This window comes from Ruditapes philippinarum, unplaced genomic scaffold, assembly GCF_026571515.1.
Source record: "Ruditapes philippinarum isolate M1 unplaced genomic scaffold, ASM2657151v2 ctg4407_1_1_1_1, whole genome shotgun sequence".
Classification (NCBI taxonomy): Eukaryota; Metazoa; Mollusca; class Bivalvia; order Venerida; family Veneridae; genus Ruditapes; species Ruditapes philippinarum.
In genome coordinates, this window is record NW_026852923.1 from 121,360 (window position 1) to 134,605 (window position 13,246).

The 13,246-nt window shown below is 33.7% G+C and overlaps 1 protein-coding gene across 1 annotated transcript in view; it reads left to right on the top strand.

Moving 5' to 3' along the window:
* Positions 1-11,482, top strand: part of LOC132728275 (phagosome assembly factor 1-like) — a 39,970-nt gene extending 28,488 nt beyond the window's left edge. Inside the window, exons 4-11 of the mRNA XM_060713895.1 lie at positions 454-497; positions 851-930; positions 1,649-1,728; positions 2,691-2,794; positions 3,336-3,448; positions 6,903-6,979; positions 10,539-10,679; positions 11,361-11,482. Coding sequence (XP_060569878.1) covers positions 454-497; positions 851-930; positions 1,649-1,728; positions 2,691-2,794; positions 3,336-3,448; positions 6,903-6,979; positions 10,539-10,679; positions 11,361-11,447 — 726 coding nt within the window. The 3' untranslated portion in view covers positions 11,448-11,482. The remainder of the gene's footprint in view (positions 1-453; positions 498-850; positions 931-1,648; positions 1,729-2,690; positions 2,795-3,335; positions 3,449-6,902; positions 6,980-10,538; positions 10,680-11,360) is intronic.
* Positions 11,483-13,246: the final 1,764 nt, after the last annotated feature.

The window sequence follows — 13,246 nt, forward strand, 5'->3', positions numbered from 1 at the left end:
AATATTATTTGAGTATATTTATCTATTTACTCAAGCCCTTTTGTGCTCATTTAAAAGTTTAATAGCATTTGTAAAGCACTGACATTCTGCATCATGACATTTAAGTTTGTGGATTCAAATAGACAAAGGGAGGTAACTGTTTTGAACTATCGTCGTGCTGTGTACTGTAATGACTTTTTGTCAGGTTTTGGATAGAAGAAAAGATGCTTGCTGTATAATAAATTTGTTATGATTATTTCTGACAGGTAATATGGTTGTATATAAACAGTAGTTTGCAATATAACCTTCACCCAGGGGCTTGGGTTATATTTCCAAACAACCGTTTGTATTTTGTAACTAATAAGCTATATGTGAAATATAGTTTTCATATGATGTAGACTAAGCTGTGTAAAAATTTATTTTAATTTGCCCACATAGTCTATATATAATCTTTATACATAATTATCTTTTCAGGTTATAGAAGTAAACTGTATGAGTAAAGTGAAGTTAAAATACTGGTAAGTCAATAGATTTCTACTAATGTTGTTGCCTTTCATTGCTCAATTGAAAACAGTATCGGCTAAATTTCATTTCTTTGTATACTTATTATTAATTTTCATGTATTGAATTTTTTGTATATTTTGTGAGGCAAAAATAGAGGATGAATTTCATAATGGTATCAGATTGTTTGTATATTTTGTATGGCAGAGATACAGGTACAGGATGACTTTCAACATTTAATAAGTACCTAGAATCAGGTGAACAATTTAGGGCCATCATGACCCTCTTGTTTACTTTTTGCATTATTGTTTTTGTATATTTTGTGTTTCAGAAGTAGAAGGTGAATTTTATTATTCTTTTTTATTTTCAGTGGGGTTCATTTTAATACTAGTCAGATTCATCCCACCATTGAACAGATAGACCAGTCCTTTGGAGCAACCCACCCAGGAGGTTTGAACATTTTAATGCACCCTTTTTGCACTAGCTGCATTAATGCATATCTCTCCAGCCTTGCTTGGTTATACACAACTCTAAGCAGTGATTGTTTTAGTTTGTAAAATTGGGATTGAACCCATGTAAAATTGGGATTGAACCCATGTAAAATTGGATTGAACCCAGACTTTTTCCCAATTAAAAAGTATTGAAGCTAAAAAATTCCTAAAAATTGTGAAAGCTTTTCAAGATTGCCTTGTTTCTCAATCAAAACATTATGCACATAATTATGTACACTTCAGAATGTAACTATCAACTAATAATGAAATATGAATGGTTTTGCATAAGTTTTTTTTTTTCCAATTTTCAATTACTGTTTTAATGAACAAACATACATATATTCTGAGTTGTAAGGCATAAACTTTTGGGAGCGAAGTTGGCAAAAGTCACATGAATCCTGTCAAGCACTTTATGAGTAAGCTATCCAGCTTGGTGAGGGAATGTTGGTGGTTCTACTCAGATGCTGGTTGGTGCCTAAAGTAATGCATGAAGTGGCTGCCGAGGTCTTCTTGAAACCAGTGACGCTGAAAAATTGCCGTATGACCTTTACTATGACAGTGTGACTTAAAATCAAACAACACAAACAAAATTTGATAAAAAATTGAAATAAAGTGACAATTTTCTTGTTCAAATATTTAGGCTAGTTTAACAATGTTGTGTTTTGTATTATTTGCAGTTTATAATTCAGAGAAGCAGCTTTTTGTGTTGAATTTTAGAGGACTCTCCTTTGATTTTCCAATTGAATCAAAGTTTGAGGTAAGATTTTTTTTATGCTGATGATAATTTGAATGCTAATTTTTGCCTATTTGAAGATTAATTACGCGGTCCTATTCATTCTAGTGTAATCAAATATATAAAATAATGGTAGAATTTGCAAGAAATCCTTGCTGATGTGCATACCTGAAAGAGGAATATTCTGATCTGAATTGTAACATATGATGGATATTATCACTCTGGCATTTGTGTAAAAGACGGTTACAGTTTTTGCGTTAAACCTCATACCTTATTAATTCCTGAATATATTGACATACATTTTCTTGGCCAGAATATGTATCACTGACAGAGAACCATGCACTAGAAAGGATTTTTACTAAATTATTATAAGTTTTGAAAGTTCATGGTTATGGTTATGCACCACAACCTCTGAAATTTTTTTGTTTGAATATTTCACAAATGTCTGCAAGGTAATAAATATAGGTGAGTGACTAAGGCTAATAAATGTAGTATGGATTTTCAGGGAATTAATCGCACTTAGTGAACCGTCTGCATTGCTGTTTTCGATTAACTATCATGTATTGAGAATAGTAATGTGTGTTGTCCATGTGACAGCTATGGTGTTGAAAGTAACAGAGCTTTGCTACTAGCGTAGCTCATGGCCATATCATAGCTCAGCTTTGTAGTTTTAGGGACCCTTGTGGCTGAGTGTTTTAGGTTGCAAATTTCAAATCACTTGACCCTCGCCACTGTGGTTTCCAATCCCATGAGGGACTCTGGGTTGTTTTCATTTAAGGAAACTATCCAGCTAGCTTAAGAAAGGTTTATTTGTTTTACTCAGGTGCCTGCTCATGCATGAAAATAAAATGCACCAACTTGTCCAAGGGGCATCAGAAGTCTTCCAGTAAAGCTGAATAGTCGCCATATGACCTTTACAGTGTCGCTTGACTTAGAATGAAACATAAAACAAATTAAACAGTATTGTGAAATAATTTATATTTCAGCCTCGATACGCTCATGGCCTAGGATCTTTACAGTTTCCAAATGGAGCATCACCTGTTGTGTCCCGAATGTGTATATATTCCGGTAACAGTCTACTGGAAACTAGGTATACTTAATTCTATTACAATACACTTAATAAGATGGAACTTAGGGCATCTTACTCTCAACAGTAAAGCTTAAAAAGCCTCTATTTTGACCTTTCTATTATTGGTTTGACCTTAAAACCCTGCAAAAAGTAGTCTTAGTGTATTTATTGCTATTCTTATCTCAAAGTTGGATTGCGAGTGTTGAAAAATGTATTACATGTTAATAATGTATGTGTCCATTGTGATAAGGGAATGTCGGTGGTTCTTCTAAATTTGAGGTGCCTGTGATCTTCTGCAGTCACTACACCTGAAGAGTTTAGATTTCATCCTTTGTCATATCAGACTGAACATTGTTCCGATAGCTTTTTGATTTTGATATAATTTTGATATTGAAAACTCCTTATTTAATAATGGTTTGTTCTGAATTCAATGAAAGGTTTGTCCTTAACAGAAATTTAGCAGAATTCGATTGTAAAGAATTTTTCATAAATTACAAATTGCACCTCTTTAACATGTGATTTTGCCATGTTGGAATATGTAGAAAATGTATTGTTATTTCAGAGCCCCACCATTACCTATTACATGTTACCATGGCAACTGTTATGTAGATTGTTTAGAAGTGATCAGGGACAGTAAACTGACCAGAGCACTCAAGTTTATACTTTTCACAGAAGGTAATTCTTTTTTTAAATGTTCAAATTTGATCCTGGCCTGCACGGGTATAAACAGGGCCTATCTAGAATAACTGCCGGTTTGCAAGGTGAGTTTAGGGACCCATTCCCATGAGAAATTTTCATTCTAGTTTGAAAAATTCTGCCTTCCTAGTGGAGATTTAGAGTAATTTGTCAGCTCTTCATTTTTGCACTAGCAATTTCTAACACTGAAGTCTCCATCCTAAGGGCAGTAAAGGGGAGATTAGTCCAGATTTTACCTCTCATTTGTCCTGGTTATGCAGGGTCAAAGTTGTTGGTTGGTTTGTAGGACAAAATAGTTGGGGATATGTTAAGTTTGTACTACAGAGGCATTCATTTGAGGATTTATCCATGTGACTTTATAATACATAAAAGTTATATTATAAGAATCTTACACCAGCTGCCGGTACAGACTAGAATATCTAGCTCGAGGGTAACTGTTCAGGCAGTAATGAGACAGTTACCCTCGAGCTAGATATTCCGGTCTGTACCGGCAGCCGGTGAAAGATTCTTATATTCTTGCATGTCAGACAGGATTATCTACTTTTTACACCGGTGCTAGAAATTCTGTCTTACACCCCCCATGTAAGAGAATTTATCCATGTGACTTTATAATATAACTTTTATGTATTATAAAGTCACATGGATAAATCCTCAAATGAATACCTCTGTATTACAAACTTAACATATCCCCAACTATTTTGTCCCACAAACCAACCAACATGTAACAACGTCATTTAAATCATGCGACTTGTCTTACATGGGGGGTGTAAGACAGAATTTCTAGCACCGGTGTAAAAGGTTGATAATCCTGTCTGATATGCAAGAAAATCATTGTATGTCATTAAGTGGCATGTCAGATTGTATATGTAATTTCATACTGTTAGTCATTGATTTTTGCAGCACAACTTTCTACATATTGATAAAAAAAACTAAACAATTGTCATTTCATTTATACTTATATTGAATTAATTCTAGAAATGTTAATAGAACACTCCACAACATCATTTAAGACAAGAAAATATGAACTGACAACAAGTGTATGATCTTTTCGTTGTTAAGATTTTTAGAAGGTTACATTAACAGTTAATAGGTTATATAGCAATATTATGATACTGCATGTTTGTATTACCTAATTTCACTGGATAATTGTGATGTTTATATATAATTCATATTCATTGCTGCAGTAAATATTATAGGTTTTTGTCTTTTTAGCTCACCTGAGCCAGATCAGGGTGAGCTTTTAGGATCGTTTAATGTCTGTCGTTCATCAAAAATCTATGTCACACAGCCCCACTATGGAAAAACCTTGTTAATGCTCTAGAGATTACTGTTTTGATCCAAACATCCTGCAAATTGGTCAGAAAGGTTGTTTTGGTGATCTCTAGGTCAAGTTTGAATATGGGTAGTCTGTGGTCAAAAACTAGGTCGCATAATCTTGTGAGCGATATATGGGCCATTGTGGCCTTTTTGTTTCCTTAAGGAAAAAAATTGTACTATTTTTAGCTCGACTATTCGCAGAATAATCGAGCTAATGCAGTCACCCATTTGTCGGCGTCCCTGTGGTTAAGTTTTTGCGTGTAAGCAAGTATCTCCATAACTACTGAAGGGAATGGATTGAAACTTCACACACTTGTTCTCTGTGATTATGTTACATGATTGGCACAAGTCGCATAAATCTGATTTCCTTTTTAGCTCGACTATTCGATAAGAATAAGTAGAGCTATTGCAGTCACCTGAGCGTCGGCGTCGGCGTAACCACTTATGTTAAAGTTTTTGTAATAGTTCAAATATTTTCAAAGTCCATTGACATATGGCTTTGAAACTTTGCACACTTGTTCACCATCTTGACCCCAACCTGTAGACAGGAGGAGGTAACTCTATCAAGCATTTTGACAGAATTATGCCCCTTTTTCGACTTAGAATTTATGTTAAAGTTTTTGTAATAGTTCAAATATTTTCAAAGTCCATTGACATATGGCTTTGAAACTTTGCACACTTGTTCAACATCATGACCCAAATCTGTAAACAGTAGGAGGTAACTCTATCAAGCATTTTGACAGAATTAAGCCCCTTTTTCGACTTAGAATTTATGTTAAAGTTTTTGTAATAGTTCAAATATTTTCAAAGTCCATTGACATATGGCTTTGAAACTTTGCACACTTGTTCAACATCATGACCCCAATCTGTAAACAGTAGGAGGTAACTCTATCAAGCATTTTGACAGAATTAAGCCCCTTTTTCGACTTAGAATTTACGTTAAAGTTTTTGTAATAGTTCAAATATTTTCAAAGTCCATTGACATATGGCTTTGAAACTTTGCACACTTGTTCACCATCATGACCCCAACCTGTAAACAGGAGGAGGTAACTGTATCAAGCATTTTTTTTACTATCAAGCACTAAGAATAGTCGAGCGTTGCTGTCCTACCGACAGCTCTTGTTTGGCATAATTATGCCCCTTTTCGACTTAGAAATTCTTGGTTAAGTTTTTGCGTGCAAGCTGGTATCTCCATAACTACTGAAGGGAATGGATTGAAACTTCACACACTTGTTTTCTGTGATTATTTAACATGATAGGCACAATTCCTATAACTCTGATTTGCTTTTTTGCATAATTATGGCCCTTTTTCGACTTAGAAATTCTTGGTTAAGTTTTTGTGTGCAAGCTGGTTTCACATGATAACTACTGAAGGGAATGGATTGAAACTTCACACACTTGTTCTCTGTGATTATCTAACATGATTGGCACAAGTCCCATAACTAATTATGCCCCTTTTTCAACTTAGAAATTCTTGGTAAAGTTTTTGCTTGTAAGCGGGTATCTCCATAACTACTGAAGTGTTTGTGCTTTTTTTTTGGAACAATTTTATGCATTCATAATAATAAAGCAGTGATTCACTCGATAAAACATTTTAATAACAAGCCTTTGTACTTTTTGGGACAATTTAAGTATTGATATAGGTAAGCATTATTATACTCAATGAAACACACTTGTGACAATTTTTCGAATAGTCGAGCGTTACTGTCCTCCAACAATTCTTGTTTTAATTTGTTGTAAAGATTTTTGAAATTTAAGATTTTGCATACATAACCCAAACTGCAAGGCAAGGTTTATATTGCAAACAACCATCTATATATGGTCACATATCTTTTTAATGAATTTATTATGCATCAAACTTCTTTTTACTTTTGAAAAAAAATGAAATTACTTAATAAGTTGACAACAGCCATGTATATAGTTATATATAAACATCAATTATCCAATGAAAAGCGATGTTACAAACATTCAGAATAATAACAAACAATATTACAATGATAAGTTTTTTATTACAGGTTGTGGAACAGCTTTTTCTTATGTACGCAAATGTTAAAATGTTCTTTCACACAGATTTTAAATATGTACGTATTTCGTAAATTTTTTATTTATTTTTCAGGTAACGAGCCAGGAAAATTGTTAGATCCAAGAAAGAAAATTGTGGAGAGGATTGTCAATTTTGGTGATAGTCCAAATGTGAGTATTTAAATTTTTATGCTTGTCATCGAGTTTATGGTAAGCAGTGAATTGGTTGTATCTACTACTTTATTTCTTTCGTCATATTATTTTTACCATTAATGTAAGTTCCTAGTTATTCACCACATCTCCATATTTAGTATGTACGTTCCTAGCATAGACCAATTACCTGAGTACAGTAGAGCCCCGCCTTATGACTACCCTTTTTCATGAATAATCTATTATAACAACTAATTTTTCAAAGAATGGAATTTTTTTTTTAAAATGCTCTTTCTATCATAAATTCAGACTACCATGTTGTATATTTATTATACAACCACTTTCTCCTGACCAATAAACAGACTTGCATGTATTCTAAATGTAATACCATTAGCTGGATACTGCAAAATCATTTTTATTTGGGGGCATGAATTTTCCTAGTTATTGTGGAATGGTCAATCCAGGAATTTGGTTTATACAAATTTATTAGCTCACCTGTCACAAAGTGACAGGGTGAGCTTTTGTGATCGCTTTTCGTCCGGCGTCCGTCCGTCCGTCCGTCCGTCGTCCGTCCGTCGTCCGTCCGTAAACTTTTGCTTTAAATGACATCTCCTCATAAACCACTGAGCCAATTTCATCCAAACTTCACAGGAATGTTCCTTTGGTGGTCACCTTTAAAAATTGTTCAAAGAATTTAATTCCATGCAGAACTCTGGTTGCCATGGCAACCGAAAGAAAAATCTTTAAATATCTTCTTTTAAACAACCCTAAGAGCTAGAGCTTAGATATTTGGCATGAAACATCTTCTAATGAGTGTCTACCAAGTTTGTTCAAATAAAAGCCCTGGGGTCAAAATTGGCCCCGCCCCGGGGGGTCATTGATTTTCCCTATATGCATATAGTAAAAACTTAAAAGATCTTCTTTTAAAGAACTGTAAGAGCTAGAGCTAAGATTTTTGGCATGGAACATCTTCTAGTGAGTGTCTACCAAGTTTGTTCAAATAAAAGCCCTGGGGTCAAAAATTGGCCCCCCCCCGGGGGTCATTGATTTTCCCTATATGCATATAGTAAACACTTAAAAAAATCTTCCTTTAAAGAACTGTAAGAGCTAGAGCTTAGATATTTGGCATGAAACATCTTCTAGTGAATGTCTACCAAGTTTGTTCAAATAAAAAGCCCTGGGGTCAAAATTGGCCCCGCCCCAGGGGTCATTGATTTTCCCTATATGCATAAAGTAAAAACTTAAAAAATCTTCTTTTAAAGAACCCAAAGAGCTAGAGCTTAGATATTTGGCATGAAACATCTTCTAGTGAATGTCTACCAAGTTTGTTCAAATAAAAGCCCTGGGGTCAAAATTGGCCCCGCCCTGGGGGGTAATTGATTTTCCCTATATGCATATAGTTTAAACTTAAAAAATCTTCTTTTAAAGAACCGTAAGAGCTAGAGCTTAGATATTTGGCATAAAACATCTTCTAGTAAATGTCTACCAAGTTTGTTCAAATAAAAGCCCTGGGGTCAAAATTGGCCCCGCCCCAGGGGGTCATTGATTTTCCCTATATGCATATAGTAAAAACTTATAAAATCTTCTTTTAAAGAACCCAAAGAGCTAGAGCTTATATATTTGGCATGAAACATCTTCTAGTGAATGTCTACCAAGTATGTTCAAATAAAAGCCCTGGGGTCAAAACTGGCCCCGCCCCGGGGGTCATTGATTTTCCTTATATTACATAGCAAAAAACTTAAAAATCTTCTTTGAAAAAACCAAATAACTAGAGTTTAGATATTAAGCATGCAACACTTTAAGTAAATATCTACAAAGTTTGTTCAAATAAAAGCCCAGGGGTCAAAACTGGCCCTGCCGAGGGGTGTCATTGTTTTTTACTCTATGTGTATAGTAAAAAACTTAAAAAATCTTCTTTTAAAAAAAAACCCAATGAGCTAGAACTTAGATGTTTTGCATGAAACATCTTCTTATTGGTGTCTACCAAGTCTGTTCAAATAAACAAATAAAAGCCCTTGGGTAAAAATTGGGCCGGGGGGGGGGGGGGGGCTATATACAGGTGAGCGACCTCAGGGCCATCATGGCCCTCTTGTTTCAGTTTGATTGTGTTGGAAGCTGTTAGCTTATTGAAACACTCTCAAACCAATCAGTACTAAGGCAATGAATGTCAAGTTTCTTGCTCAAGGAAACAACGGCTTGCCCCTGACAGGGTTTGAACCCATGCGGTCAGCAATCCTTAGATTACTAGTCCGACGCGTTAACCACTTGGCCACGCCGCCACATTCACAATGAAGGAATTTAAGATACAAAGAAATTTAATTTTGTCTGCTGCATTACATCACTTGCATTTACTATTTTTTACATAAATAAACAATCCATGAAATTAAGAAACCCCACGAAGAAGTCCTTTGTGATAAAATTGTGAAATTTCATGCCCACGAAATTTATTGAATTCACAGTAGTTACAAATTCACATATGAACACACTTGTCAGCTTGCTGTAAAGGGTTTTGTATGTGTTTCATGACATCAAGAAAAGATCCTGCAAAACTTGTTTTGGCCTCCATTCATGAATCTTTTTATTTCCCTTTTCTTTATTTTCCAAAATAGACTCAAATCGGTCTTGGTTTCTTTAACATCAAGTTGAAAAAAATATGTTTTTAAATTTTAATTTTGGGGCTGTATAGTGGAACCCATTGTATCGTTTTTTCTTGTTAATCTTTTTAAACAAATCTTAAAAAATTTTTTGCAAATACGTCACCTTTTTGTTACATTAAAACAGTGCAGGAAAATCTTTCCTTTACTTTTGGCTTTTAAAATTATCAAAAACATGTTTCCGTACCGTAAGTTTTTGTTAAAAAAAAGCTTTTGTTTCTTATTAAAAGTACTTATGTCGTTAAAAAAGTTCCAAAATTTTTGACTTTTTAAAAACAACCGTTTTTCTAAAATATCAAACAAAAAGGGTGGGGGCTTCCAAAATTTGGCAAACTAAAGCGTCTTCTAAATTTTGGCATCCCCTTTTTTCCCTTTTGACATGTCTGACATATCTGTATATTCAAAGCTTTACGATGATTTATGCCATGTAAAATTTTGGCAAAAAGGATCAAAATAAATGATACAAAATAAATATTCAGGGAGATTTGAATTTTTTAAATGCAGTTGTGATTTATAGGTAAATAGATCGATACAACGGGGTTCCAGGCTACTTTATAAGAGCTTATGAGGTAAATCTGTACCAGTCTTTATAGTGCAATATGTCCTTATACAAATTCAGTTTGACTATTTAAAAAGGATTTGAAATAACACATCCTGATAAAACTGATATAAAACTTATTTTCATGTTTAGAATACCCCTCACCATCCCCACCCCATAAGTAAGCACCCCCTTTTCCCGAGGATTTTGATTGCATAAATTCTTCTACATTATGTAAATATGCTCTACAGTTCAAGCATTGTAAATGATTTTTGTATGCCTGAAAAAAAAAAAACTTTTACTTTTACGTTTCTATTGTGAAAATTTTACTTACCTGGGGAATGTTAAAAAGGAATTATTATAAGGTTTCATGTGTGAACTATTTCAGGATGTGATAAGTGCCTTAGGGTGTCCGGAGAAAGTCTTTTACAAATCTGATGACAAGATGAAGATTCATACCCCTGATGCTCACAGACGAGTCCGTGGAAAATCATCCGACTATTTCTATAACTATTTCACTATGGGAGTGGTAAGAACTGACCTATTCTTTATTCAAAGCTCACAAGGACCCATGTTGACAATAGAATGGAATTAAAGTTCAAATTTTTAAAATTCAATAATAGATTATGCCTATAGGGTTTAATACTAACATTTCCAATGCTCAGATGAATTTGGCAATATTGCTGATCATTTGAAAGTTTGCACAGAAATTAGAAATGAGGTAATAATCAATGTATCTTAAAAGAGTTAGGCATTTTAATGTTATTTACTTACAAAAATCCTTGAACTGTTGTCTTATTAACCCTGACCCTGTTTGCGGGTCTACCTATGTCACCACTGGAGACCAAAATCTGTGCTGTCACATCATGGTCTGCAATGTTTGCTATTTAGTCATTACTTATCATGAAATTTCCGTAATAAAGATGGATGTTTTATTCAGATTGAAAGATGGTCAAGTCCATTTAAGATAATTTTTAAAGGATACGTTAATGCAACTACTTTTATCCATGTGACCAGTGCAGGTTATGATCATCTGTACATGCATGTTGCCTGATTATGGCCTGTACTTGTCAGTATTCTTCAGTTAATACATAAATTTTGAAAATTTCCCTAAAAATAATGAATAGTTTTGTCCAAATTAAGAGGTGGACAAGTCCGTTTTAGAGAATAAGCATGATAAGGGTTAATTTATTGCTTTATTTTTTTTCAGGACATTTTATTTGATGCAAGCACTCATCAAGTGAAGAAATTTGTTCTTCACACAAATTATCCAGGTCATTATAATTTTAACATGTAAGTAACTTTTAATTTTTTTTTACCTGTGTAGTAATTGATTTACATGTTTTTATCTGTAATATTGTACGGAAAGTAGGGCTATTCTATAAAGCCAGATGTCAGCAGGAACTCTTACTCGAATGAAAAAAAAAATGTTCTAACATTGAAGGATACATGCATAAAGTTATTGTTAACAGCATATTATTTTGTTCCAGAATATTTATATTCTATTTATGTACGATATTCATTTGTGATAAGAGACAGGCACATTTTGTGTAACATCTTCATAAGAATACAACATAATTTTTAGCTTGACAATTAGATAAGAATAAGTAGAGCTATTGTAGTCACCCGGGCGTCGGTGTAACCACTTATGTTAAAGTTTTTGTAATACCTCAAATATGTTCGACGTCCATTGACATAAGGCTTTGAAACTTTGCATACTTGTTCACCATCATGACCCCAACCTGTAAACAGGAGGAGGTAACTGTATCAAGCATTTTGACAGAATTATGCCCCTTTTTCGACTTAGAATTTATGTTAAAGTTTTTATAACACCTCAAATATTTTCAAAGTCCATTGACATATGGCTTTGAAACTTTGCACACTTGTTCAGCATCATAACACCAACCTGTAGACAGACAGAGGTAACTGTATCAAGCATTTTTATAGAATTATGCCCCTTTTTTGACTTAGAATTTACGTTAAAGTTTTTGTAATACCTCAAATATTTTCAAAGTCCATTTACATTTGGCTTTGCAACTTTGCACACTTGTTCAGCATCATGACCTCAAACTGTAAACAGGAGGAGGTAACTGTATCAAGCATTTTGATAGAATTATGCCCCTTTTTTGACTTAGAATTTACGTTAAAGTTTTTGTAATACCTCAAATATTTTCAAAGTCCATTTACATTTGGCTTTGCAACTTTGCACACTTGTTCAACATCATGACCCCAAACTGTAAACAGGAGGAGATAACTGTATCAAGCATTTCGACAGAATTATGCTCCTTTTTCGACTTAGAATTTACCTTAAATTTTTTTAATACCTCAAATATTTTCAAAGTCCATAGACATATGGCTTTAAAACAAGTTGAAATTTTATACTATTCTTTGAGAGCATAATAGGACTCTCTCCAAGGCCTATAACTGTGATATGGATTTAAAGAAAAAATTTGCCCTTTTGTTTACTTTGAAAATTTTACATTATTAAGGCTTTTTTACTATCAAGCACTAAGAATAGTCGAGCGTTGCTGTCCTACCGACTGCTCTTGTATTATACATAAATAGTATAAAAATATTTCATAAGATGCAGCTTTATACCCTTTAAGAATGTCCTTATTTTTTTCTGAAATCCTATAGTTGTGTAACAACTTATACAATACTGTATAACAATACTGTATATAGTTTACATCGTTCTTATGTTTTGAAATTGTATATATTTAAATACTATTACATTGGGTTCAATGACAGTTCTTTACGAAGAGAAAGTGTGTTAATGATGCTAAAAATGATCGTCCATTAAAGTTTCTTGAATCTGAAAGTCTCCTGCACATCATTAAAAGAACCAAATGATGTCAAACTGTTCATGTTTATTGTTTAGTGAACGAGATCTTTAGAAATATATGTATATATTCACGTTATATATGTTGACAATGAAGGTCAAGGTTGACCTGGCAATAAATAAAGGAGATTTTGTCCTATGGATTATTGTTTTTGTATTGTGATGTAGAATGCATGAAATTTTACGGTCTTATTTTGAAGTTGGGGGGGGGGGTGAATGGTGATTATTAACTTAGCCTTTAAGTGGCTTCTGTATTT